Genomic DNA, 26,547 nt, shown 5'->3' on the forward strand with positions numbered 1-26,547 from the left:
ATATTATATTGATCACTTATAGAACGCATTTCATGTCATGCGTTTGATTCGGTGGCGTATCCAGGCGTATCTGCCTTTAATGTCCTCATTCTAACCTACAGTAGTTCTACCTTTTGAAGGAAAAACGTACAAGTAATTTTATATTCTGTAAGTTTTCTCGTATTAGTACAGTGCATATTTTTACAAGCACCACCATTTAATAGTAACACGTACATTATATTAGACGTTATTGATAAAGTTATTGTGCCATGTGTTTAACGACACCGCGAATACTTGCATGCACGTAATAATCTTTCTTGATTATACGTACAATATTTTTGTAACGTTGCTATATTTTCATAAATTGTTACCCGTGTTAATTAAATATTACATGGACATCAATTATTTATACTACAGATGTATTGTATTCGAGACGTTTTATTTACTGTTACAGTGAATGAGTACCTATTGATAGCACTTTCTTGTTGCAGTATTTTTACAATATGAGTCGTTTCTTTGCAACTGGTTCAGACTCGGAGTCTGAAAGTGTATCCGAGGAGGAGCAGGCACCAAGAGGACCCACTGCAGCTTTCACAGTAAATAATAGCTGCCTTTTGAATAATTCTTTCCTCGACTTTGTACCTGAATTATCATTTTTTAACATTATTTCCTTGTGTTATAGTTCAGCGATGAAGAGGAAGAAACAAAGAGAGTTGTTCGTTCAACAAAGGAAAAGAGATATGAAGAAATTGCTAATCTCATTAAACTTATAAGAAACTATAAAAAGATCAAAGATATGAGCAGTATGCTTTCCAGTAAGTGCTAGAGACAATTAATGTCTGTTGTATTCACTGAAACGAAGCAAGTTTCTTTATTGTTGTAAATTATTTGTTATGCGATTATAGGTTTTGAAGATTTGATGAGAGCCTACCAAAAGGCATTACCCGTTATCACAAAAGAAGAAAGCGGTCAAACGCCTAGATTTTATGTCAGATGTTTGGTGGAAATGGAAGATTTCATCAATGAAGTATGGGAAGATCGTGATGGACGCAAGAATATGTCGAAGAATAATTCGAAATCTTTGACCTCGTTGCGTCAGAAACTTCGTAAATATAATAAAGATTTTGAAGAAGACATAGTCAAATTCAGAGAAAATCCAGATCAAGACGACGACGAAGATGAAGAGAAGCGTAAATATATAGAATTTATAAATGCATGTATCCTTCTTAAGAAAAACTAATCAAAAACTTAACGTTTCAGCGGAAGAAGCTATGGAATCTGAAGAAGAAGACGACAGTGCAGTTGCTTTTAAGAAAGCTGGTTCAGAAGCAAGCGAGCCAGACTTACCTAAATTTAAAGTTTGTACATTATATATATACAATAACCACATAATGAATCCCGATATAACTGGTCTGTAACTTTCCAGAAAAGTGTGGCTGATGGGGACGACGCTAGCGACAGCGAGTCGGATTGGGGTAGCTCCTCGGATAGCGAAAGCACAAGCAGCGAAGACGATGGCCAATATCAAAATATTCGTGAACGATTTATTAAAAAGTACTGTTTGAATAGGATCACGTATGATTAGTGACAAACAATATTTACATATTTCAATAATGAAAACGCGTGTCATTGAACAGGGCAGCAGACAAGGAAGAAGACGAAGACAAGGCAAAACGGAAAGAACAGCGAAAGGAACGCAAAGAAAAAGACAGGAAAAAGAAGAAGGATGAAGACGATGGAGAAGGTGAATGGGAGACTGTGAAAGGCGGAGTGGCCATTCCATCGGAGAAGCCAAAAATGTTCGCCAAAGATGCCGAAATCAACGTGGCTGCTGTTTTGAAAAAGCTATCCGAGATCATTGCAGCTCGCGGTAAAAAACGTACGGACAGACGGGAACAAATCGAACTGTTACACGAATTGCAGTCGATAGCGGACGCGCATAATCTTGGGCCGGCCGTAGCAGTGAAGATCAAGTTTTCCATTGTGTCTTCCATTTTCGATTACAATCCCAAAGTGTCGGACGCGATGAAGCCCGAGTATTGGTCGAAAATCTTAGAACGTATAACAGAAATGCTCGATATGCTGTTAAGCACGAAAGATATGATAATCGCTGAGGTTGTCACCGAGGACGCAGAGGAATACGAAACTCTTCCGTACAAAATACACGGATGTGTATTGACGTTAGTCGAACGTTTGGACGAAGAATTTACAAAGTTGTTGAAGGAACGTGATCCACACAGTAACGAATACGTGGAACGATTAAAAGATGAGAAACAAGTGTCTATGATAATCGACAAAGTTCAAGAGTACTTGGAGAGACAAGGAACCGTTTCGGAACTTTGCCGTGTATATCTACGTAAAATCGAGCATTTATATTACAAATTCGACCCTAACGTTCTTAAACAGAAGGAGGTAAGTAAGTTGTTGTTATGGAAAATACAGATACAAACTATTTAGACTTGGTGCTCTTGTATCATTTCAGGGAGAACTTGCTGCAGACGTCGTTACATCCGTCCAAGTGATGGAAAAACTTTGTAAATACGTTTACGCTCACGATGGAACGGACAGACTTAGAACTCGAGCGATCCTTTCTCATATTTATCACCATGCGCTTCACGACAACTGGTTCCAAGCACGTGATCTTATTTTGATGTCCCATTTACAAGAGACCATCCAGCATTCTGATCCAGCTACGCAAGTGTGCATTTCTTTCATAACACTTAGAATATTTTACACACCTCTGAACCGTTTCTAAGCTTTTTGCCTGTATTGTAGATTTTGTACAACAGAACCATAGCTCATTTGGGCTTGTGCGCATTCCGTCACGCGAATATCAAGGATGCCCACAATTGCTTGGTCGATTTAATGGTAACAGGAAAAGTAAAGGAACTGTTGGCGCAAGGTCTTCTGCCTCAGAGACAACACGAGCGTAGCAAAGAGCAAGAGAAGATTGAGAAACAGAGGCAGATGCCTTTTCACATGCACATTAACTTGGAACTACTTGAATGCGTTTATCTGGTTTCCGCAATGCTCATTGAAATTCCGTATATGGCTGCTCATGAATTCGACGCAAGAAGGAGGATGATCTCGAAGACTTTCTACCAACAGTTACGATCGAGCGAACGTCAATCATTGGTCGGTCCTCCGGAATCTATGAGAGAGCACGTCGTGGCAGCGGCGAAAGCGATGCGTAACGGAAACTGGCTGGCTTGCAACAATTTCATAATTAACGAAAAGATGAACGCCAAGGTTTGGGATCTTTTCTATCAAGCGGACAAAGTTCGTGATATGCTCACGAGATTAATCAAAGAGGAAGCTCTGAGAACATATCTGTTCACCTACTCGCATGTCTACGATTCGATCTCTATGCCAAAATTGGCAGAGATGTTCCAATTAAAACGACCCATTGTTCATTCCACCATTAGTAAAATGATCATTAATGAAGAGCTTATGGCGTCGTTGGATGATCCAACGGAGACTGTTGTGATGCATCGCAGTGAGCCTAGTCGCCTCCAGTCTCTGGCGTTACAGCTCACTGACAAAGTAAACAACTTTGTTGACTCTAACGAACGTATCTTCGAAATGAAACAAGGTAATTATAAGGCATACATTTCAAGTACATGTATAAATACTTGGAGAAATGCTAAAAGTGTATTATTTTCTGATGTAGGTAATTTCTTCTCGCGCGGAAATCAAGGAAACTTCCGCGATAGACAGAATTACAACAGACAGGGACAGGATTGGGGTCGTCAGAGGCGCGATCGTGATAGGGATCGTAATCGGGAAGAGAATCGAAATTATTGAGCCGGGAAATATTGAATATTATTTACTTGGGTGTTTGACATTGGATCATTGCTGTACTGCATGTACACTCATGTAAATAATGTTGAAAATAACAGTATATAAAGTAACAGTATATTGTTTTAGTGCACCACTGAAGCATTCGTCTTTTTAAATTTACGTATAAAACATTTAATTTACAGTATAAGAATACAAAATATTGGTTATTATACATATTTAATTCCTATAACAAGGTGATACCTTGAGATTCTTATATTTCGTGCATCCTTTCGAGTATTTTGTTACCTGTTGTAATACTATCGGATGCAAGGACAAGTCGAATTCCAAATAACTTTTCGATAAGTCTGCAAGCAGCTATTTCAGCGCAAGTGATACCACCTATAACACATACTATCACCATCTTTGGTAGCAATGGACCACGTTGTCCACTTATAAGGCAATTCGGTAAACTTGCCAATTCCTCGAGATTCTTAGCGTCCTTTTTTTGATTTACTACAATATTTAACACTTGGGCCTATACAGACGTAGAGAATTTGTTAGTTCTAATAGAATCTTAACGAAATAATCTTGTGAAAAAAATCATACTAACAATTACAGGAGTATAAATATTGTTGAACACGTAACTGGGACATGTACGGTTGTTTTGTTCAGTTTGCTTGGAATAGCTCGGCAGAAGTTTCAGCTTCTGAGCCCCGCTGTTCCATTCGCTGGTCCAGTTCGGTAATTTGTGAAAAATATTCTCCGCTCTACATTTCAGCAAACCTACGCTTTGCAATTTATAAAATAATGGTATATGCTTGTAACCGTGCGCGTGAAGATGGAGCTTCTGAATCGAGTGTAGCTCATTCTGAGCGACGCCATCGCTTGCAATAGACAATAGACATAATAAACGCAAGCTTCTCAGCGGATGATCATCTGAAAATCGAATTCTTTTACGAACGATACTGCAATCTTGAACCTAGGAACAGAATCCATACCAATTTGCTTTTCAATGTAATTTAAACATTCTTTTCTCTCTTTGCATTCGAGTACAGATTTCTCTATCTGTTGCAGGGTTTGAAAGTCAGAGCCCAATGTATCTGCAATAAGTTGACCGGTAGATATGTGAATACCCACTTGACGTGTCATGTCACTGATCTTCTTTAATCTAGTCGCCACATATCGCTCCATTTCAGATATATTCATTGTTTCTATCGCAGTCAGTTCAGCTAATACACAATATCGAGATTATTATTAACTTTTATCGAATTCGAATTACTAAGAGGAATATATACAAAGATTGCGTGTACATTTTAGAGATTTAGCCTTTCCACGTAAAGTAGGAAAAACGTCGCTGCATGGTGTATCTCTTACTTCTCCATAAATCTGGTCCTTATCTGGGTCCAGTTTGGTTTGAGATTTGCCTAAGGTAACTGTACCGACATTTACATCCACAACTTCATGCAATAAACCAGCATACGTTACTGGGGTTAAAAGTGGTGCGACTAGATCGTAATTTCTATCCATTAGAATTAAAGCTCCAACTTCATTTTCTATGTTCGACGAGCCTAAGCACTGCTTTATAGAATCCATAATGTTAAGCATCTGTTGACTATGTTTACCAAACGAAAGAATCAGCTTGGGTGAGCCGAGTATAAGCTGCAGTGACCATAAGTTCCGTGCTAATGCCGGTAACAAAGTGGTATCTTTGTGATAATAGATATCAGTAAACATAGAGTTTTCCAGAGATAAGACATTGCCATCGAATCTTATGAATTCCCATGATAATGAGTGTACATTCACGAGTCCAGATAAGCCTAAACAAATAATGATATATTGACTATAATACACTTAGTATTATTGTACCCAATGAATAGTATGTAAACGATTACCCTCTTCTTCGATAATCGAGTGAAGAACTGTTGGTACAAACGGAGTGATTAAAATATGATGACACGGCAGTACATGTGGTTTTACATTTGGTGAAATCTCTGACTGTATTTGATCCAATGCTCTTTTGCAAGAGATCAAGTCACTGGTTACTATGAAGATACGTTGAGAGTTTGAAAGTTTCAGACCTTGTTCCAGTTTATAAATTTTGTTAACTCCGTAGCGCCTAAACAAAAGACAACATTATTCAACATTGATTTTAAAATGAGCTATGATAACTGAAGATAATTACTTGAGCACAGAAACTCCTACAAAACTGTCAAAAATTTTCATTAATTTTTGCTCTATTACTAGGTCTTTAGCCCCAGGAATCACGTCCAATATTTCAACAAGCTTTAGTTGGCTTACTTGTTGCAATACGTTTAATCTGTCGTCCAGCGTGATGTCCATGTCTTTAGCGTGATAAAATTCATTTGATTTAAAGCGACATTGCTGAAAAGAAAAAGGCTGAAATGTCATCAGAAATCCCTACGACGTAATTTAAATTTCGACGGAAATTTGCCCCCCGTTGTCCGTGTTACATACGATATTGGAGTTCCTTAACCCTTCAGGGTTATAAGAATCTTGTATTTTTTATTGACCGATATGAATTCGAAACAAAGTTAAATACCGTGCGTGCAATTCTCGTGTCGAGTCTCTATCCGGTTCGTTTATCAGAATCGTGAACATATCTTGTAATAATTCGTTGAAAAGATCAAAGAATCGAAAGGTCGACAGTATATTCCTCACAGTTGTTCGCGGAGGAGGCATAAAAACAATTCGACTCGTGCGCCCATGTGGCAAAGCCTGGTGAATCGTGTTTTCTGATCTTCTGGACGCTCTCTGCATGCGTCTATCTCTCAGTAGGGTTATTTAAAAATGGCGGACGCATCGTCTTCCGACACTACCTCAGATTGTTGCAATGAATGGTTCTCTGATATTACCTCCGAACGATCGGAGTACGTTATAGTGGGCCAGAAACCGTGTCTGTCCCATCGTCGCAGTAAAAGACATTTCTTACAGAAGTTATTTTTAAGAGAGGTACGGTTGCTTAACCTTCAACTCGTTGAGATGTTAATGACAGCATACATACACACAAACGCGCATAGATCTGTCAAAAGCACGTCTTCAGTTTAAACAAAAAAAGGAGAATATCTTCGAGAAAAAGAATATTTAATTGTTTCTCGATGTATTCGCATGTTCGTTGTTGGATTATTCATAGCGCTGATGTTATTAATGGTTGCAAGAAAAAACATGCTTTTGTTCTTGCCCATGTAATAGCCATTTGTCCCTTATTTTTTCTATTATTATTTGTATGAAATCGTAATTGCATGATACCCAGCGGTAGACGAGAAATTAATGAATTGTTGTGGGCTATAAAAAGATTCGAAATATTTCTACTATTTTTATAGTTTTCTCCAGTCTAAATTTGATATATTGCATTCAGTTAAAAGTTCAATTTTATCGCATGACAGTCTAAACAATGCCATCATTTATAGTGTGCATTTGTAGGGTTGTCACAATATTATTAAACAATTAATATTATAGATCAGAGGTTGTCTATCAGCACATAATTATGCATCAGAGGAAAGACTGTTTGCTACTGTACCTTCGTGGAGACACTTGCCACTTCTACACGTTATCCCAAAATCTGCATTAGAAGCGGGGTATGTTTGGAATGTGTATACATACCTTTATTGAAGAGATGCATTAGGACACACAGAAGCTTATTAAGTGACTTTGTAATAATTATTCTTATCATTGAAGGCACATTGTAATGGGATTGACACAATGTGGTCAGTTCTTGCTCACATACACATATACAATGGATGTAAGTGGAAATACTTCTTTGTACAAGTACTTGTTACACTGGTGGGCTTTCACTCCGAACCATGTTGTTCGTAAAGTAGCAGAGGTTACGCTTTTTGGTAATTATACTATCTATAGAGAACTTAGCATTGTCATATCCCAATGGCCAATGGAACGGAATAAACTAGTGATACATGGCCTTTGGTAAGCTTTAATTGAATTATTTCGATTACTAGATATCTTAAAAAAATGATTCACAGATTAATTGATAAGAAAATTTTCAGTACAAACTGGTTGCACTTGCAACCAACAGACAGAGCATACTTAACGATCACTACAGTTCCATCCCTCGAGAACTGCAAGGATTGTTTGAAAGTTGCTGCATCCTACGAAGAAGAGGGTGAAGGTAAACACAAGAATCCTCGCGGTGTTGTATGCGTCTACCGAATACAAAAATCTATGCTTTATGTTTCCATAGAGTTGGCTGCCAACTGGGACGGTTGTGTAAGATGTAACTGTCTTCAACACGGACTGACTGTCCATACCACCTACGAAGTAATTTCCCCCTATCCTAGGTTCCGAGCCACTGTCTGTCTGAATTATTGGAACCACGTGGTAGTTAATACAGGAAATTTTCTGCACGTACTCAGGGTGGATTTGGACATTCCAAGGTCGAAAAATCAGAAGAGTTGTGATAAACAGGACACTGTAATTCCTGACACGGTGCCATTAGACATGAGTGATGTGGAGGAATTGGATTACACGAAGGTGGAACGTTACGAGAGTTCAGACGAGAAATTAGGTACGCCAGAGTGCGCGGTTGATCGATCCCCGAGATGCGAATCGAGTATAGAACATGACTTTCTAGATGAACTGATTAGAATAGATGATAAGTTAACCCATGATCCATCGAATACCTCGAACAGTAATCAAAGCGATTGTGTCTGTGATATACGTAAGTCTGCTGATATCATAAGTGTTAAGTCGTGCGAGTGTACGGACATCGGCGAATGTCGATGCCTGACTACAAGGCCAGAAATCTGTCGGACCGAGCAGCAAGCGATATCGGTCAGGGACAAGATCCTGCAGGACTTCTGCGAGGATATGTCCCAGGAGCTTAACATCGGTAGTGATCTAATTACTCTAGTAAAGCATCCGTCGTGTTCACCACGGTCCACGCCGCAAAGGCTTCCCTCGGATCTCAGGACGACCAGCTGCTGGTCGTCACCTATTCTTACGCCGCCATCGGATATTCTTAAGACCCGTAATTCGGAATCTAGTCATAGAAGCAGTCGCAGTCAACGCTCAAATTCCCCCCAACCAGGCGCGTCCGAAGATAACAACGTGACTTCCGTTAATTCGCCGCTTCATTCGGTCTCCATGAGCCCTTCCTCTTCATCACGTTTGATGTCACCGCCTGTGTCGAGGTCCTTTCGTCATCCGAGTCCACGTAAACGGTCTAACTTACACTCCCCACCGCCCATCGTGAACACCACCCAGTCGAGGACAAGAGCCACGCACAAGCTGATCCTCGAGGCGGAGAAAGCGTACGAGTTCACGGACGAGGCGCAGGAGACTTGCGAGAAGCTCAGTTCGTTCAGAAAACGTAGGCTCGCCGACAAGAAGTACGAGTTCTGCGACGAAACGGAGGACGCCGAGAATATAGTTCCTTTCAAACACATACGGGATCAGTTCAGACACCGTGGATGTTCGATACATCAGATACCGTCGTCCCCAACTATGTCGCCTGTACTGCCAAACGGCAAGAAACACTGGGTGGACTCTGATCAAAGCGAAACTGATGATTTTAGTATTAATCAAGATATTGGAGCCTCGAACGACGTAACGGTGGATTCAGGTAAATTGGTGATACACATTAGAAGGAAAATTCATTCAACGTTTATTGTTTCATATTGTTGTAGCTGAGAAGAATGTCCTTCGTCCATTGAATCAAAATCAGCTGCCTAATGGAGCCATAAACAGGGACCGTGTGGGCAAACATTTTGTAAATTCGTCTCCGTTGGTTCCGAAAATAAACTTACAATATCCTACTATAAAATGCACCGCGCATTTTAAGAGAAGTTACATAGAATTGGACGACGAAATGATATCAGTAATCACAGATGTTGAAGGTATGTTTATTTAAACGAAGTAAGAGATAAGACGATAAAAGAGTGCATACATTTTCATAGACGAAGAGACAGGAGGGTACGTGAGTTACCAATGTGTGCTTCCTATGCATGTCCATGGATCTGGATATGTGCAAATGCAAATGATCAGCAACAGCAAAGCTGAGAAACTGGTATTGCCTTCAAGCTGCGTGTTTTTTCTTTTTTTTTTTATTGACGATTCGTTATCTAGAAATAGCCCGAATGAATTTTAAAGGAGAGCTTTCTGGATTTTCAGATAGTACCTTGCGTGTCGATAAATCAATTGAGTTTCGACATAGAAACGTTCTCTCATCACATCGCTGACTGGATTTGTATGAGATTTAAAAAAAGATATTGGCACTGTAGCGATTACGACATTGAAATCATCGACATATGCGCGTTAAGCGGTGATATTATTTGTTTATTAATTATGAAGATCCAAGCTAGTGAAATTAGTAACCAGACGCAATGGTCAGTATCGTGTTGCGTTTAGAAAATTCGACTACACTTTACAAGTCTTTATTTCAAACTAAAATGCATACAGTTCTCAAGAAAGAAAACAATACGAAGTGGGATGCAAATTTACGTGGAACATCGACACAAGTGAGTACAGAATAACAGATATATTACCCATGGAAGAAGTGAAACCAGAGTCCTGGAAACCAAACTGTATGAACGTTCCCAATTTTCGGAGTCCATTATGGAACCCGACTCGACGTTTAGCACCGAAATTAAGGGAGAAGATACAACAACCATACTCGCACACCGTGCGGTTTTTGCACAATGAAATGACTCTAGCTGGTAAGTATTTAAACAAAAAACAAGAACATATTGTTGAATGAAATAACGAAAAGCATGCGAAACGTTTTACAGGTGAATCTATAACGAGACTGTACGATTTGGACAATTTGGTGGAGTTCTACATAACCCCAATGCCAAATTACACTTCGATCGAATAAGGTAACCGTCGAATGAACAGTATGTTGCAAACAATAATTTATTTATTGATACAAATCTAAGAGTTTCATCATTAATAAGATAACCGTGTGCAATGTAATGAATGTATTGAAACCGTATCCCATATACGTATAGTATGTAGAAACTATCTCGAGAATCGTTAGTTTCAAGCGTGGATAACAACAGATATGACACGTTGTATAGATTCAGTGCTTTTTTTTCACAAGACTACCTGTATAAGTTGATTATTAAGTGCTGCCGTATAGATCGTCCGAGGAACTTAATAACGTAGATTAATAAGAGTACTGATTAACGATACAACGAACATTGTAAGTGTTTGCTCGAATTTGTAAATTGTATTTTAGAATCATTACATTGACTATCTATGGATATATAGATAACTTTGATATCTATTAGATACAGGTGACGAAAAAAACTGATTGTCAATGAATGTATTGTATGTGATTCAAAGTAAGAAAACGAAGGAGTAGTGAAAATCATTTAGTACTTGGTCCCAAACTTAACTGGTGATCTAAAAGAAGATACATCTTAATATCTTAGTTGATTCTATACTGAATTTTGACCCTATATATATGTGTATATATATATATATATATACGATTAACAAAGAACATTTAAAACTTAAGAGGCGAAGTTATTTAATTGCTGAAGCAATGACATCGAAGAAGCTGGTAAGGTCAGTTCCTTAATTGCAATAAAGATGTCGTCATTAATGGCAGATGCATTGTGGTTTACGTATTTTACCTTCATAAATTCATGAAGTGTTTACGGTGTGTACATGTGTCCAAATGTGAAAATAGGGTTTGTTGTTGTTCAAACTGGTATTTTAATCGGCGGTCCTACACTAACATCAGATCCAATTCCGTCTAACTTTAAACCGGTGAGAATTTCCTCCCACGCGTTCATACATTGCTGGTAATGCCGAATCTGTCGATCGGCCATAGTGACTAGCATATTCTTCAGATCCATCTGTTTCTCCATGTTCCATCTTTGTAAATCACTACGCAAATTTTCATTCGCGCATTCCACGCGATCTTGCAACACTTCCGCTTGTTTGGCTAACCTCGGAATTGCCAGTCCCAGTCTTTCCAATTTTTCGTCACGTGACTCTGCCTTCCACAACGATCCACCCCAATTTTGCGTCAAGGCTGTGCCACTTGTGAGCCCCATTAACTGTTTAAACGATTAAGATATTATAAGCTATTACAGAATCCGAGTTGAAGCTGTACCATTCGATTCGCTTACCTGATCTTTTTCAAATCTTTTCTTCGTCAAATCGTCCACAGTCATTTCGTATTCAATTTGCATCGAATCACGCCGAGACAGAGCACTCTTGACTGCATCTATATACGAAATGTACTCTCGCTCTTCATGCGGAACATTTTCTAGAAGCTTTTGGTGAGCCACTGCATTAAATTCTATAGCTTTGGCGATTGCTAATAAAATAGGGGCAAGTTCTGGCTCAGAAGTTGCCCATAAGGTGAATATCGGGTGCAGTAGATGCAGCTCAAGCAAATAGTCTAATGTAACATAATACAAATGTTTGATATAATAGCCATACATATTCATGGTATGTAAGAACTTAAGGTTTTGTTAAAATACCTTGCCTCTCCTTATGTATACGATGATTTATTTTGTCTATAGTTGCTAATTTCTCACTAAGGGCTGTACAGTAGTCTCTAATCTGTTCAAATTCAAAGTGATGCTGCTTCATGGTGTATGTGCTTGCTATATTTTGTAAGGAATCAGTCATTTTGACAAGCACATTTGCACGATTTTTACGATGTATAAGGAACTCCTAGAATGAGAGAAAGTATAATATCTGAAAGTATATTAAGTAACAAAATGAAGTGATATGCTCACAGCAGGTTTAGTGGTCAAAAAAATGTACAAATTTTTGTCACAGCTAAGTATAGGATGGTTAACAACTCTATTAAGAAATACATGTAACAGTTTCATACGGGCTATGATAAATTCCTTGGAGTATCGATCTAGCTGAGCTAGTAAGGTATGTTTACCAGGCATTGGCTGTAATAAGAAAATTAAGATACAATCTTTTTCAAAAAGTTTGAGATAATTCTAATCATCTACTTCCGCAATATGTAACAGCTTACTGGTATGATATGCGTTGGATATGAATCCACTAACTTCTGTCTCAACCAAATAAAATCATTGTATCTCCTTCGGACAATGTATTCAAATCCTCCCTCTTCAAATTCTGGCCTGGTAGACTGAAATAATATAGGAACATTACTAAACAATCTTTTCGTACAATCTATCAGAAATTAACTCGAACTTACTTTTGTTGTTATACGAAAAGTAATATAAGTTTCAAGCGTTTCAAGATGCTTCTGTGGATTGTCTACTTTCACCTGTAGATCCCTGGAGTCTGTTTGAAAGTCTGATATCTCTTGTTCGGGTAAAGTAGAAAAACTATCGATAGAAGGGGATGCTATCTAAAGGATTGATTTTACAACATTACTACTAGTTTTCAACGAATCCATCCAAGTGGAACATTATTCCCAACTTTTGACAATTAACGTGATTGTCAAAGAAGTTTCAGGTTATAATCTTACCACAGAACCTTCCATAGAAGTGCTGCAATTCGAGAGGAAGTCCGCGTCGCAGCTTTCTTGTTTGATAAGACCACCAACTGCCATCGTACTTACTTCTAAAATCGCGGAATCTTCCGTAGCTTTTTCACCTAGAATTCCAACTTCGTTTTCCGAAGAAGTCATCATCTTCGAACTGTCAACCGGACAGAGCTTCGACGATACTGCGTCACAATGCGCAGCATTACGATATACGCGCATCGATTATAGTTTCGGGAAAACAATTAGGAAAACTTCAGGTATAATTACATTACGTTGATAGAAACGTATTTATTCGTTAATAAAAATTACAATTAACCTAACATGTGATAGATTTAGTGGGCTGTGTCGCGTAAACACGATGTGCCCGCCTTTTTTCGAAGAGAAACCGCACGTTCTTCTTCTTCTAAAAAGGCAAATATTTTGCCCCCGTAGAAACCGTATCTCTGGGATACACACGATACTTTTTTCCCGCGATCAAGAATTCGAACGGTTCGCACGAGTGATGAACTGGTTGGAAAATGACGAGTACAGTTCCAGTTTTTCCAAGAGATATTCCATTATGATGGCGGAAGAATCTTCGTTGCCTATTATTTACTACCGTTCACAAAATCCGATGGCGAGTAAGTTCATTTAAAAATATAAGTCACAGTCCTCAAAGTTTTTCTAAATTTCTTATCATAGAATATTATGCGTTTAACAATTTCAGACAGGTTGGTTCAGTTTATTTGTTCTTCTGATGCATTAGTGTCTAACAATTCATTCCATAAGTTAATATAATTCACGGATTTCGTATACCTCGATGATTTTAAATAATGCGCCGTACGAAAGCGCGGTGTTATTTACTGGTTGGTTACTCGATTCGAATGTACTGAACGGACATTAAAATCAATCAGGAATGATGTTTTAACTTATCGAATACATTCAAGTTACTGAAAATTGATGATTGATAAGAAAAATTATATTTATTGGAGCAAAAGGAGTATCATAATGCGGCTGATGGGTGTCATGCGGGTGTGCGCATTAATATGCCATTGCGCACGCACAAAAGAGAGCTCACATACAAATCAAATATGACCTCGATTTAGAACATTTATTGTTTTTAATCTACGGATACCTTGTTAAAAATGAAATTAAGTACCTCTGTAAATCAGTATTCTGATTTCAACGATTTAATCGAACGTTTGACTGCCTATCGAAGCAAAAAGGGGGACACTCACGACGTTACTCAGTGCCGTATCAAAAGTCTAGTAAAAATTACACGAATTGTATTTCAAGGTTCTGATTTTTTTAAAATGACTTTTAAATCACTTTCTCAAATTTCACAACAAGCTACTCGTAGGGTATTCACTTTTCTAAATTATTCGTAATCACACGATCTTACTATTAAAAATGCCCTTTTAACTGATAGTAAGCTAGTAAATTTACCCCCTGTATACATATACATATTAGTTACTCACTACTATCCCCTCTATGATAAGGGCGCTCTTCGTTCGCACGCGACTATTCACAGCGTGTGCTAGATCGTATCATATCATAGTCGTGTCATATTGTCTCCAAATATACTGATCTCAGAAATGCATCCTTTGCCATGATATTAGCTCGTTCAAAGATCCAGTGCTATTTAGACTACTGTATTCTGAACATATTGAACCTTCCATTTATCGTCGGGGACATTGCAACATTGGCGTAACTAGGATTTTTATCTGAGGAGGCTAGGTCCCCTGACTTTCGCCCAGAACACTCCCCATCAGACACATGTATTTTATACCATCTACATGGGTTGCACAAAATAAAGTTACATATTTTATAATAATTATTTACATATTTATTCTAACACTAAAACTAAGAATAGAAAGATATAAACATAACTCTTAAATAAAAAAAATTGGAGATTGATTAAAAGCAGGAATATATTACGTACAAATACCTGCAGTTAAAATCTATATAAGCTTCAATTTGCTGTTTTTCTTTTGCCAAAATATTTTTCGCATTCTCGAGCGCTAGTTTCCTTATTGTATCCGGACCTTCAATTGATTTTATTAACTAACGAATGTTTTTTTTTTTTACATATTTCATTAATTTCTGGACGGGGGCACCAGTTCGCATTCTTAGGGGGGGGGGGCAGACCCCCTTGACCCCTACCTAGTTACGCCAATGCATTGCACCCTAACAGACAAGTACCCTGTACGGCACTGGTTGTGACGCGAGCAGTGATGCCGTAGCCAAGGAGACCGCAGCAGCAGACAACTAACACTCCGACTAGCCGTCGACAACAAAATATACAGGTTTGTCGGAGTGGGCTGTTCCGTTTTTTTTCGCTTACACAGTGGCTCGGCTGTCCGCGTGGTTTCCTGGGTGACAGGCACGGTTATTCCTTGAACGGGAAAAGCCTGACCGGAATACGCGGGGGGACACGTTCGGCCGCGCAAGTGCGCCCGGGCGTCGTATTCAGAGTACACGCCATTCATGAAGACAGGTGAGTAAAGAAAAGATGTATAAATCATGCTCCGTTACGATCGTAGCTACTATTTATTCGAATGCTACGTTTTTCATTCGCGATTCACGCTCTCGAAGAAATATTCGTGCACGAACAGGTCGAATTCTGATTTCGGAACGCTCGGTTATCATCTGCAATACGTATTTAGTTTGGTGACAGTTAATAGATGTATAAGTTTAATCTAGGTACTCACAGTCAAGGAGTTTACCGGTCGTTTATTAATTACTTCGTATTCTTGGTCTGGGAATACCTTGTCATCATGTATTTAACAATGTTGAGCTTTTCATTATATAGTTTCAATTTCAACTGTTTGCATTACATTGACTCTTATCTGATTTGTAATATATGAATTTAATTATTTTGGAAGCTACGTGAAAACATAAAAAGATTAATGCCGTACAAAAGTTTGTGTTAAATTTACAGGCCAAATGAATAATGTATGTTGTAATTTTTCACTTGAACTGTTTTTCTTTTAATATCCTTGTACCAAGGGATAATAAATTCCTTGTACCTACTATCATGATGGGAGGAAACCATTGCAGATTTCTTCTTTCTATATTCCCCTACTGAGTCACGCTTTAGCGATTTTATTGTGTCCCCTCATCCATAGGGTATCTAATATTTGGAAGCTTCCATAGCTGTTAATTAAAATGGGCTTATCAATTACATGAATGAATTTCTTGAGGCATGAAGAAAGTGCATAGCTTTAAAGTAGCTATGCTTGAACATTCAATCGTCAATAGATTATTAAAATGAACTTAAATCTATTCCTTTCAATAACTATCCAATAAAATTAATACCCTTTTCAATAAATTTTTAGTTGTATAAATGTTTCAGAAAAAATAGTAAAAGAATAGGGCATATGCATGCAAGGTAAAATAGATGAGGTATGCAGAGCAGTCCCAAGCATCAGCCATGCATAACAGTGGCCAGGTGCACACACAATATGCTTTTCAATATGATTACTGTTTCACAGAATGACACAGAGCCTTGTATTAAGCAAGAATTATACAAAATACATTTCCTTTTTTCCTTGTATAAAATTTAAATACGATTCAGAAGGGAAAAAGAAATTGCAAAAAATTTAACTAATGAAGTTTGTAATCTCTTTGGTAAAATATTCACTTAAAATTCCCACCCTTCTGCAGCTGTAAAACTTTATCCCTCCCAGCAACTTTTGGACTAATTGTGAGATGTATTACTACCACTGGGAAGGGGCTTAATGCTCTCTAATTGCATCTATGATCTGACCTTTTCTACTGATACCTGCAACCCTCTGGAAAAAGGGCTTTATACGTCCAGTCACGCGTACAATGCATTTTACCTATCACCCCTCTCCCTTTAGTTTTCGTCCCTTTGAAACATTGTGTTTGGTACCTGCCACCCCAACAGGTACAGGATGTACCAACACATCTTAATATATTACACGTTTAGACCTACAATGACGTGTTTCGTTCGTATTGGAACCTTCTCGGGGCTTTCTTTTGATCTCTAGATTATTGAATTCTGCACACACCTGCGAGAAATTACGTGGCCAATCGTTTTTTTTTTTATGTAGGTTAGGGTGCACTAATACAGCAGTATATCTAACAGTCCGATTTATATAGGTATCGCCGCTTTTTATTATATGTTACTAAGCTTTCGTTGATGATAATAATAATAAAATTTCGATACATTTAATGCCGTACTTTTTTTTCATTTCCTAGTTATTGCATATTTATAGATGATTGTTATGATATAATAGTGTGGGCCAGCATACCCTGTGCAGATTATATTGAGTTATTATAGAAAGCAGAAAATTTATATCTAATAAAAAAAAACGTATTTTCTTTACTTACTCTAATTTCAGAATTTTCCAATGTTTTTGTTACTTTGTATAACATGTTTAGTGGTAATTTTGTTTCTTTAACTTATCAATAAACCCATTTTGTCTGACAATTATTTCTCATAAAGATTTATAAGCAGATATTATACCAGCGGTTCATACATCAAGTCTGTTGGAAGACATTATTGATATTTGCTACATTTGTGTGGGTTGTACGTATATGTTACAGACCCTTCCCTTCAGAAACGGACAGGTAGCAGTGGTGGTGATATCGTGGGAGCAGAGAGAAGTGAAGGAGTGATTACCATGACTACGACGGGAGCCCAGTATGCCCTTGCAGCATCCGCCAGAGCTAATAACAGTGGGGGTAACTCTGCAACAGTGGGGGTGGAACCTAAGCCAAGCGTCGTTGTTGTTACCACTTCCAGTTCCAGTGGCAGTGGTAGTGCAGCACAGAGTCAATCTACAAGGGGACAGCAACTTATCACTGTTGTTACGAGCCCTGATCCTTCCAGCCCAAACAATCTACAACCTATACAGGTTTGTTGCATTATATTATAATAACTCCATTCTTATTAAAAAGACTTTTGACTATTAAAGTAAACAATTACAATTTTACATGTATCTATATTATATGTTTTGAGAAAATTCATCTTATATGTTAATTAGATACTATTGAATTCATTCTCTCTTTAATACATTTTTATCATTGCACAGAACCATTTGATCCAAAGGACATGCATACTATAAATAATAATTTAGTTGTTGGTGCAGGATCCACTTGACACATCTGCAGATTCTTCCAATGGCTCAACAGGTACTCCAGCGCATGTTACAGCACAGGTTGTAGTGAACACTACACATTCGGGTCAGCACACTATTGTCGATTCAGACTCTGCGTCCACATCGGCTGGCACTATTGTCAGTGGTTCTCCACATTTCATCACTGTTACAGGTGAGGTTTGAATGTAACATATCCATTTAATTTTTATCTCATCTGTGTTAGATGCAAAATTATTATTCATTATAAACATCCGAACGCCCGATAAATTTGAAAAATTAGTGTAATAACAATTAGTGTACATAATACACATTAACAGAAGAACTTACTAATATAAGTAGTTGAAAGACTTCTTTTAAGTCGTTTATTGTTAAGGGTGAGTATCAGGATCAGTTTGAAAAATTATAGTGTTTGAGTAGAGATTTGGCCCTTTCCATGCTGCCGAAAAACATGCACCTCTGTTCTTCTACTCTGACTACACTAGGCACCAGTGATTCACCATCCTACGCGTCCCTCACAACGGCAGTAGGTGAGGGCAGAATATAATCAGCATGCCACTATTCTTCTTTACGAATACAAAATCCAGCGTATCTATAGAATTACAAAAAACTTTTTGTCGATCACGCTTCGTTCTGCATGTATCGAGGAATTATTTACAGAAGTACAGTTATAGGAATATAATATGATACTAGATAAAAAAAAATTAAACAAAAATATTCGAATATAATGATTACATTTCAAGAGTGTAAGAATTTGTTTTAGTAAACCTTTTTAGTAATGTATAATTCTGCAATACTTAAGTGTTGTGTGCATTTTGTCAAGCTTCATTCGGATAACAGGATTATTTTCCGTATATAAGCTAATATCTGCCACATTTGTTTCAGTATCAGGTGAGCCAGAGGCAGTGGGGTCCGAATCAGTCTCTCACCCTACCTATGTTCAATATGTTGAGGGGGATGGTTCCACGTATATACCGACGAATGGTCAGATGTAAGTACAGAGATACGTATAATGTCTACTGCTACTTAGTTTTATAACTTTCGTATTTGTAGGACATATCCTGTATACGCTGTTGGGGAAACAGGAGCAATGTACACTCCTGCTTCGAGTCAATATTACACACCAGCATCTACGCCAGTGACATATGCACAGGTAATTTATGAAAATGTTGACCTTATACTAATGAATGTGACAGAAGCACATAATATTAGTCTCGATGTGTTACCATATAATAATTCTGTGAATATAGGTCACTGGTCAAGGTTCGAATTCGACGACAGGACAGCTATTATCTCAGGGCAACGGCACGTATCTGATTCAACAAAGCGTCGTGGATGGCGATCCTACTGCTCACGCATTAATAACAGCTGCTGCACGAGCTAGTCCACAAACGGAGAATGCGGTAAGATGCTGATGCATGTTTACAATTCTAATTTGCAACTGCTTTTATTTTTTATATTTGACTTACCTTTTCGTGAGTAATCTTTCGGAAATCACAGGCATGGAAGAGCCCTGCATGATCATGAAGGGATGGAAATGGCGGTGTTTATTTGATACTAAATTTTCGTACCGATGAACGAATGATAATTTGGATTGAAATTATACCTGTTTAAAGTGTACATTTTATTTTTCTTCGGCATATGTAAAATTTGTAACCAAAAAACGGTGTATCTCCTACTTGGGGTTTAATGAGCTATTGGTATCTTGGGTTGTTTGATAGGAAACTGTGGTTAGCGGGGGTGGAGGGGCATACTTGATCAGCGGTAATGCAGGAGGTACCACTGTCACCGTGGAAGATGCTGCAGTTGCGGCAGCAAACATGACGCATGCTACTAGAGTTTCCCAAGCAACAGTAAGCTGATCACAATCCCTATTAAAGGCTTCATCATACATTAAGTTTTTGCAGCACGTTTATCAGAAATAACAACTTCCTTAGGGATGCTTTTGCTTAATAAATTCAAGATTTCGTTCATATTCCTATAGTAATACAGGGAATACGTTCGAAAGTAGTAACGTAGTGTTGTGTTAAATACTTTTTTGTATTATACATAATGTGTATTGTAGTTAGGGAGAAAATGGAATTCCTTTCTATCTTCAGAAATGCAATCAACTGTTATTTAATTAGGTTCACTGGTTGCTTGAAAATTATGAAACAGCGGATGGTGTCTCTCTCCCAAGATCAACCCTTTATAATCATTACCTGCGTCATTGTTCTGAAAATAAATTAGACCCTGTGAACGCAGCAAGCTTTGGAAAATTAATTCGCTCTGTCTTTTTGGGTTTAAGAACCAGACGGTTAGGCACCAGGTAAAAATCTCACGTTTGTCATATAAATACAGTTAACATTGTAACCTAACAATACATTGTGGTTGCTTGTACTTTGTAACAGAGGAAATTCAAAATATCATTACTATGGGATTCGAGTGAAACCGAGTTCTCCTCTGGTAATGTTAAATGAGGATGGAACACCTCGTCAGCAACAAAGCGCAAACTCTCAAACGAAGCGATTTAAATTTGTAAACCAAAAGCAAGACACTACGTATGAAAATAATACGCATTCAAATACAAATATCACGTCAAACACTTCACCGCCGCAGTACCATCAGTATCTCGGCGAAGCGAGCGGTGCAATTCCAGAATTTCCCGAAATAATCGTTGGCCATGGTTCGTCTCTGCCCGAGGATTGTACGTTAGAAGATATCGACACGTTTCGGAGTATATACAGGGAACATTGCGAAGCGTTTCTGGATGCTGTTCTCAATTTTGAATTCGCTACCGTGGAAAGCCTGTGGAGAGAATTTTGGCGTAGCCAGGATAATAATAACGGTGACGAGTGCGAGGAAGAGAAATATTTATCGAAGTAAGATTTTTAAATGAAATTCCTTTTCTTAAGTGAACTCCATCCTAATTGAATTTATTGCATACCTAGAACCAAACTGTATCAGATGTGTAAGTGTTCCGAAGTTCAAGATTTCATTAGAAAAGTTGACTATACATTTTATCAGAACTTGGTCGAAGTACTAATGCCAAATGTATTACGACCTATACCAAGTGAGTTATCTCAATTCAGTGCTGGTGCGCACTTGTGTTTTTGAACCTATTCTGTAATAATATTAATATTCCATGTTTTAGGTTCGTTGACACAGTCTATTCGAAATTTTGCAAAAGGATTAGAATCGTGGCTAACGTCAGCAATGGCTGATTGTCCGGAAGAAATGACGCAAATAAAGGTACTGTTGAATCAACTTGTCATGCATTTGTACGTTCGAAAGCTACTTCTGCATAAGCAAATTTAATTTCAGTTGACCGCCGTATCTGCGTTTGCTCAGACACTAAGGCGTTACACGTCTCTGAACCACCTTGCTCAAGCCGCACGTGCAGTTCTTCAAAATTCTAGTCAAATAAATCAAATGTTGGCGGATCTGAACCGTGTTGATTTTCATAATGTACAAGAACAGGTACTCATACTGGCACTAAATGAATGAAAATTACGTTTAGGTACGAGTTAGAGCTATATACGGAATACACGAGTACATTGCTTTTAGGCTTCGTGGGTTTGTCAGTGCGATTATGCAATGGTGCAACGCTTGGAGGCAGATTTTAAAGTAACCCTGCAACAACAAAATTCATTGGAAGATTGGGCGATTTGGTTGAAGAGTGTCGTGACGCAAGTTCTTAAACCATTCGAAGAGAAACCTACCTTTGCAAAGGCTGCGCGTCAATTTTTGCTCAAGTGGTCCTTTTACAGGTACATATATCAAGCATACGTGTACTTAATTCATATAAGTATGTTACAGACTTAATAACTTATAATTCATATAAGTATATTAATATAATTAATTGATTATATCTACTATTTGTTGAACAGCTCTATGGTTATTCGTGACCTCACTTTAAGGAGTGCAGCTAGCTTTGGGTCTTTTCACCTCATTCGGTTATTATACGATGAATACATGTTCTACTTGATTGAACACCAAGTAGCAATTGCCACAGGAACAACTCCAATAGCTGTTATGGGAGATGTATGTATTTTTTTTTAAATAGTTCTACATCTATGTTTTTATTATTCTGTTCTTCAACGGTGAATTGTATTTCCTTTCAGAAGAGTCAAAATTGCTCTTTAGTCAATGTATTTGGCGCGACTTCTAACGGAGGTGACTTATTTTCTTGTCACTCGTATTAATTTCTGAAAGAGTATTTTAACTTGAGGAAAAATATTTTGGTTTTTCAGATACATCAAACACAAATCAACCAAAGCGTATGAAACTAAGCTAACTGCGTGCCTACGCCCCTAGTTTGCAAGTAAACCAGTAGCACTTGAGAGGGAAACGTTAGCACAAGAGCATGCAGGCCTACTAACACACTAGTCCCATAAATTATAATTTTGTATAAGAACGAGATCTTGTCGCATTATGACTTAACAAAGGAAGGATTTTTACATAACGCCCAGGATATATACAAACTAAGTAAGTCTGTGTGATATAACATGTAGGAATATGTACTGCAGTCTTGTTTCGTACAAGGAAGCATTATAATTCAAGTGTAAGGTATCGCTGGCACGATGTTTAGTATGTTAATGTATCTTCTAGTCGAGACATCTTTGAAAAATATATGGGACCATGAATTTATCATGCCCCTATAGCATATACATAATATCGAAAGCTTGCTCGATTTAGTTTTCTTATTTCGACGACGTTTCCCGAAGTCGAGACTTCGATGAATTTAGTGAAATATGTAGTAGTACTTATTTATTTATGTTAGTAAATTGAATTGATTTATATAAAAGGTTATCCCGCGTTTTGTATTATTTAAATATTTTATTTATGAGATGTCTATGAGTTTCACTTGAATGGAATGTTACGTAAAAATAAAATCGAGTGAGCTTGAAGTAGTAAACTTCAGTTTGTGCAAAAAAATGTATTCTCATATCGACGGATTCTATTTTGCACAAATACTTGAGTAACGTTTAATGAAATCCGCCCTGCCGATGGTATTGTCAAAAAAAAAGAAAAAAAGAAAATAAAAGAATATTCCTACTGAAGCAGATGCAAATTAGATCACTATAATTGTATAATTGTACGAGTTTTAGATATTTCGAACATTCATATTTTTTAACGTGACTTATTAATTATACGTGGAGTTACATAAAAGAATTCTGTTGTAAGCCGTCTGTTACACTCCATACAATATTCTTTCAGTATTTTTAAACGAATAGTACAAAAAAAGGCAGCACTGGAAAAATATTGGGTGTAACGATATATATAATGCAATCGTTTTAATTTACTGATAGAATATAGATTATGGTTCTTGCATTAAATGTACATATACAAACGGTGTGACAGGTAGATGAAAGTGCACAATTGTTGAAGTTTAAAAAAAGGGGGGGGAGGTGGGAGAAAAAACGAAACTGCAAATTGTAACACAGTAGAAGCTGTGAGTGTCTGCAAACATGCTTTGCATTTAAATTATTTTAATATATTTACTATAAAAGAGTCTGTGTCGATATATGTTTTATATTCGTAGACACTCGAGTAACTCTTCTGTATAATAAAGTATTAGGTTTAAGCTTGTATTGTGAATTTCACGTTATATTCCTTTTGTTATACGTATAGGAAACTTGGCAAAAAGTATGTCAAAGTATTTAAGCTGTTTTGAATGTTGAAAACATATGTAACATTTTTGTTTTCATCTTATGCGCAGCATTCCAATGCTGCTGTTTTCGTGAATTATTTAATAATTTATTATTATTACATCTAATTACGACTGTCTATTTTGTAGCCACGCCTGCACATAAAAAAATGCATGATACAGTGGCTATTTTTTATTTATAATATACCAAAAGACTTGTATTCTAATTTAAATTGATCGAAAGAGAATATAATCTGTTATGTATTGCAGGTTCATTAAAACTTTGTATGCAGTATTTTCTGTTTCAATAGAAAGTTGTTCAGTCCCTAAATTTTTCATATTTTATATATTTATACTTTTATGTAATTGTATATAATGTATTTGATTCATGTGACGAACAACACGAGTGAAGATATATATACATACATACTATCATATCTTTTTAAATAAGTACAAAGTTTCAATGAAATCGACACGTATTACTTTAACTATTCTCCAAAAACCTGCTTATTGTGTTATAAACGAATGTCAGAATACTTATTTAATAAGGACTTGTTCAAGAACTTGAAATTAAGTAAACTTGCATTGTGCATAAAAATTTGTATTTCCTGAAATACAGTATGTGTATATACAGTTAGTTACTTTTGCAGCAATTACCATTGGGTATTTCACAATGAATATGTCAAAAGAATTATTTGAAATTGTTACGAATCGCATGTGAATTCTTTGAGATGCAGAATCAATGTTATAAATGTATTTTCTATTGCAAAATACCGCTGTATAGACCATTCTCCAAGTTTAATGAATAATACGACACACGCGATTGAAAACTAATTGAACTTTAATATGCAAGAACACACGAATTGTCTGAAACGACCGTAAAATTTAGACGTTAAATGTCACAGGCACAAAGCAAAGGAACAGATCTTATTATAAGATACCTGCACCTAGTTAACACTTAATTAAATCGAAAGATATAAACTCCTATGAACAAACTAGATGTTTGGCAAAACTTGGTGCCTTTTATTTCATACAAGATAAAAAAAACGAACATTTTTTTACTCTACTTTAATTATACACAAAGAGAATGTATAAGAAGCTTCCGACGCCAAACGACCAAAAACAAACGAAAGAAAGAAAATATGCTCTTCCTTCTGGGCTTCTTTGCAAAGCTATTCAATTTTTATGGTGTTTTATTTTTAGCTAAGCGAAGAGAAGGAACAAGTTTTTTAAAGCCCTCAAATGCAAACAAACTTTCATAGGTTTGGAAGAAAATGTATGCGTTGTACCTATAAGAATATTATGTCAAAAATGCGTTGAACGAAAAATTTCTTCCAAACTATAATTTGCTATATCGAAGATCATAATAAAGGGTACTAAACATTGATCAAATTTATTGCATTGCGATATTCGCAGATAGTTTTAACAAAAATAGGATAAATGTTTATTTATTGTATAAAAAAAAGTATCGCGTACTAGTCAAACTTCGTAGACATAAGTCGAGAAACAGGGATTGAGAGTATCACACAGTACATCGACCATTGCGCATGTATTATTTGTGCAAACAAAAATGATAAAATATTTCCATAACTATAATGAGCTTATACATGTAAAGATTAATGGTAACTATGTGTACTTAGTGTAAGAATGGCTTTCTAAGAAATTTCTGTTTTCTTTTTTTTTCTTTTTCTTGTCAATGAGAAGTCATGTGGAGTGTTAACGAGAACAGTTGAATATAGAAATGTGTGTGTCAGAATAACTCAGTTTCAAAATCAAAATTAAGAAGGATGCATCCTATTAGTAAAAATAAACGAATCCAATGTCATCGCACAATTCTATATTCTTCTGTACTTGTTCTGTATTCTTAGGTAGGATTGCTGTTTGTAAGTTTCACAATTATCACAAGGTGCAAGCAATTGTAGTCTTGTTGTTGACAAAATGAAAAATCAAACTTATCATGGTTTCCTATGTTGCGGAAGAAGGCCTTAAATATTTCCACTTGTAAGACACACGAGAAAAAAAAATTTACAATGTTGTTAAGAATGGACACTGGTAACACGAATGAAAAAAAAAAAGAGAGAGAAGAACTAGGAAACTTGAGGAATACTGTCGCGCTAGAGGAATGATCGAATCGTTTTCCTTATGACGTATAGAAGATATTTTGATACCTCCAGATTTGCACAAATCGAGTGTCATTCATTGCCGCTTAAATAACATTATTTTTACTGAATGCAGCTCAAAATGATAACTTATATAAAATTATGCGAGTTTAAAAAGCTGTAAGAACTGTGTGAATGTGCGGATCACAAAACAAATAAAATAATAAATATATGTTTAAAACTTGTAAGTCTGTGCTTGTTATGAAGATTTTTGTACATCCATAGATATTCATAATTCTGTGATTTTGACAATTTATATTTATACATGGAAGCATCTAATCGAACGTAACGAAATTTACAAAATTTTTAAATGTTTAACTCTGTTGGAAAATTTATGGTATTCGTGGTCATTAAATCCATTTAGTCCCAAACTTGTAAGCAATTTCTCGGAATTTTCCAATCGACCGTCAAATGCTAATAAGACCGCACTTACCTCTA

At 36.9% G+C, this 26,547-nt stretch overlaps 5 protein-coding genes across 5 annotated transcripts; 3 read left to right on the top strand and 2 right to left on the bottom strand.

The window, feature by feature from the left end:
- The first annotated feature begins 8 nt into the window (after positions 1–8).
- Positions 9–3,983, top strand: LOC107189477 (eukaryotic translation initiation factor 3 subunit C). The gene is made up of 10 exons (XM_015578012.1): positions 9–147; positions 471–575; positions 662–794; positions 885–1,169; positions 1,240–1,337; positions 1,406–1,533; positions 1,617–2,391; positions 2,462–2,677; positions 2,755–3,571; positions 3,650–3,983. Exons 2-10 carry the CDS (start codon positions 483–485, stop codon positions 3,781–3,783), a joined length of 2,679 nt encoding a protein of 892 aa, XP_015433498.1. The 5' UTR covers positions 9–147; positions 471–482; the 3' UTR covers positions 3,784–3,983.
- Positions 3,984–4,030: 47 nt separating this feature from the next.
- LOC107189497 (vacuolar protein sorting-associated protein 33B) lies at positions 4,031–6,444 on the bottom strand. Its single transcript, XM_015578037.1, has 7 exons — positions 6,320–6,444; positions 5,942–6,141; positions 5,652–5,875; positions 5,070–5,576; positions 4,758–4,988; positions 4,370–4,695; positions 4,031–4,294 (listed from the first exon to the last, which is right to left on the bottom strand). The coding sequence occupies exons 2-7, from the start codon at positions 6,097–6,099 to the stop codon at positions 4,031–4,033; spliced, it is 1,710 nt and encodes a 569-aa protein (XP_015433523.1). The 5' UTR covers positions 6,100–6,141; positions 6,320–6,444.
- A 123-nt stretch (positions 6,445–6,567) lies between these two features.
- LOC107189462 lies at positions 6,568–10,606 on the top strand. The gene is made up of 10 exons (XM_015577998.1): positions 6,568–6,729; positions 7,237–7,355; positions 7,456–7,701; positions 7,782–7,903; positions 7,976–9,355; positions 9,420–9,629; positions 9,690–9,799; positions 9,904–10,118; positions 10,192–10,448; positions 10,521–10,606. Exons 1-10 carry the CDS (start codon positions 6,568–6,570, stop codon positions 10,604–10,606), a joined length of 2,907 nt encoding a protein of 968 aa, XP_015433484.1.
- A 727-nt stretch (positions 10,607–11,333) lies between these two features.
- LOC107189495 (sorting nexin-30-like) lies at positions 11,334–13,367 on the bottom strand. The gene is made up of 7 exons (XM_015578035.1): positions 13,202–13,367; positions 12,926–13,081; positions 12,740–12,856; positions 12,489–12,653; positions 12,228–12,423; positions 11,871–12,145; positions 11,334–11,798 (listed from the first exon to the last, which is right to left on the bottom strand). Exons 1-7 carry the CDS (start codon positions 13,364–13,366, stop codon positions 11,439–11,441), a joined length of 1,434 nt encoding a protein of 477 aa, XP_015433521.1. The 5' UTR covers position 13,367; the 3' UTR covers positions 11,334–11,438.
- Positions 13,368–15,442: 2,075 nt separating this feature from the next.
- Positions 15,443–23,298, top strand: LOC107189474 (DNA-binding protein RFX2). The gene is made up of 17 exons (XM_015578010.1): positions 15,443–15,695; positions 17,771–18,081; positions 18,304–18,496; positions 18,807–18,851; positions 19,207–19,312; positions 19,375–19,474; positions 19,572–19,724; positions 20,043–20,174; positions 20,448–20,629; positions 20,712–21,182; positions 21,252–21,373; positions 21,455–21,552; positions 21,625–21,780; positions 21,868–22,070; positions 22,191–22,344; positions 22,425–22,476; positions 22,554–23,298. The coding sequence occupies exons 1-17, from the start codon at positions 15,686–15,688 to the stop codon at positions 22,595–22,597; spliced, it is 2,532 nt and encodes an 843-aa protein (XP_015433496.1). The 5' UTR covers positions 15,443–15,685; the 3' UTR covers positions 22,598–23,298.
- The last annotated feature ends 3,249 nt before the right edge of the window (positions 23,299–26,547 follow it).

Source organism: Dufourea novaeangliae, unplaced genomic scaffold (genome assembly GCF_001272555.1).
Source record: "Dufourea novaeangliae isolate 0120121106 unplaced genomic scaffold, ASM127255v1 scaffold163, whole genome shotgun sequence".
NCBI lineage: Eukaryota > Metazoa > Arthropoda > Insecta > Hymenoptera > Halictidae > Dufourea > Dufourea novaeangliae.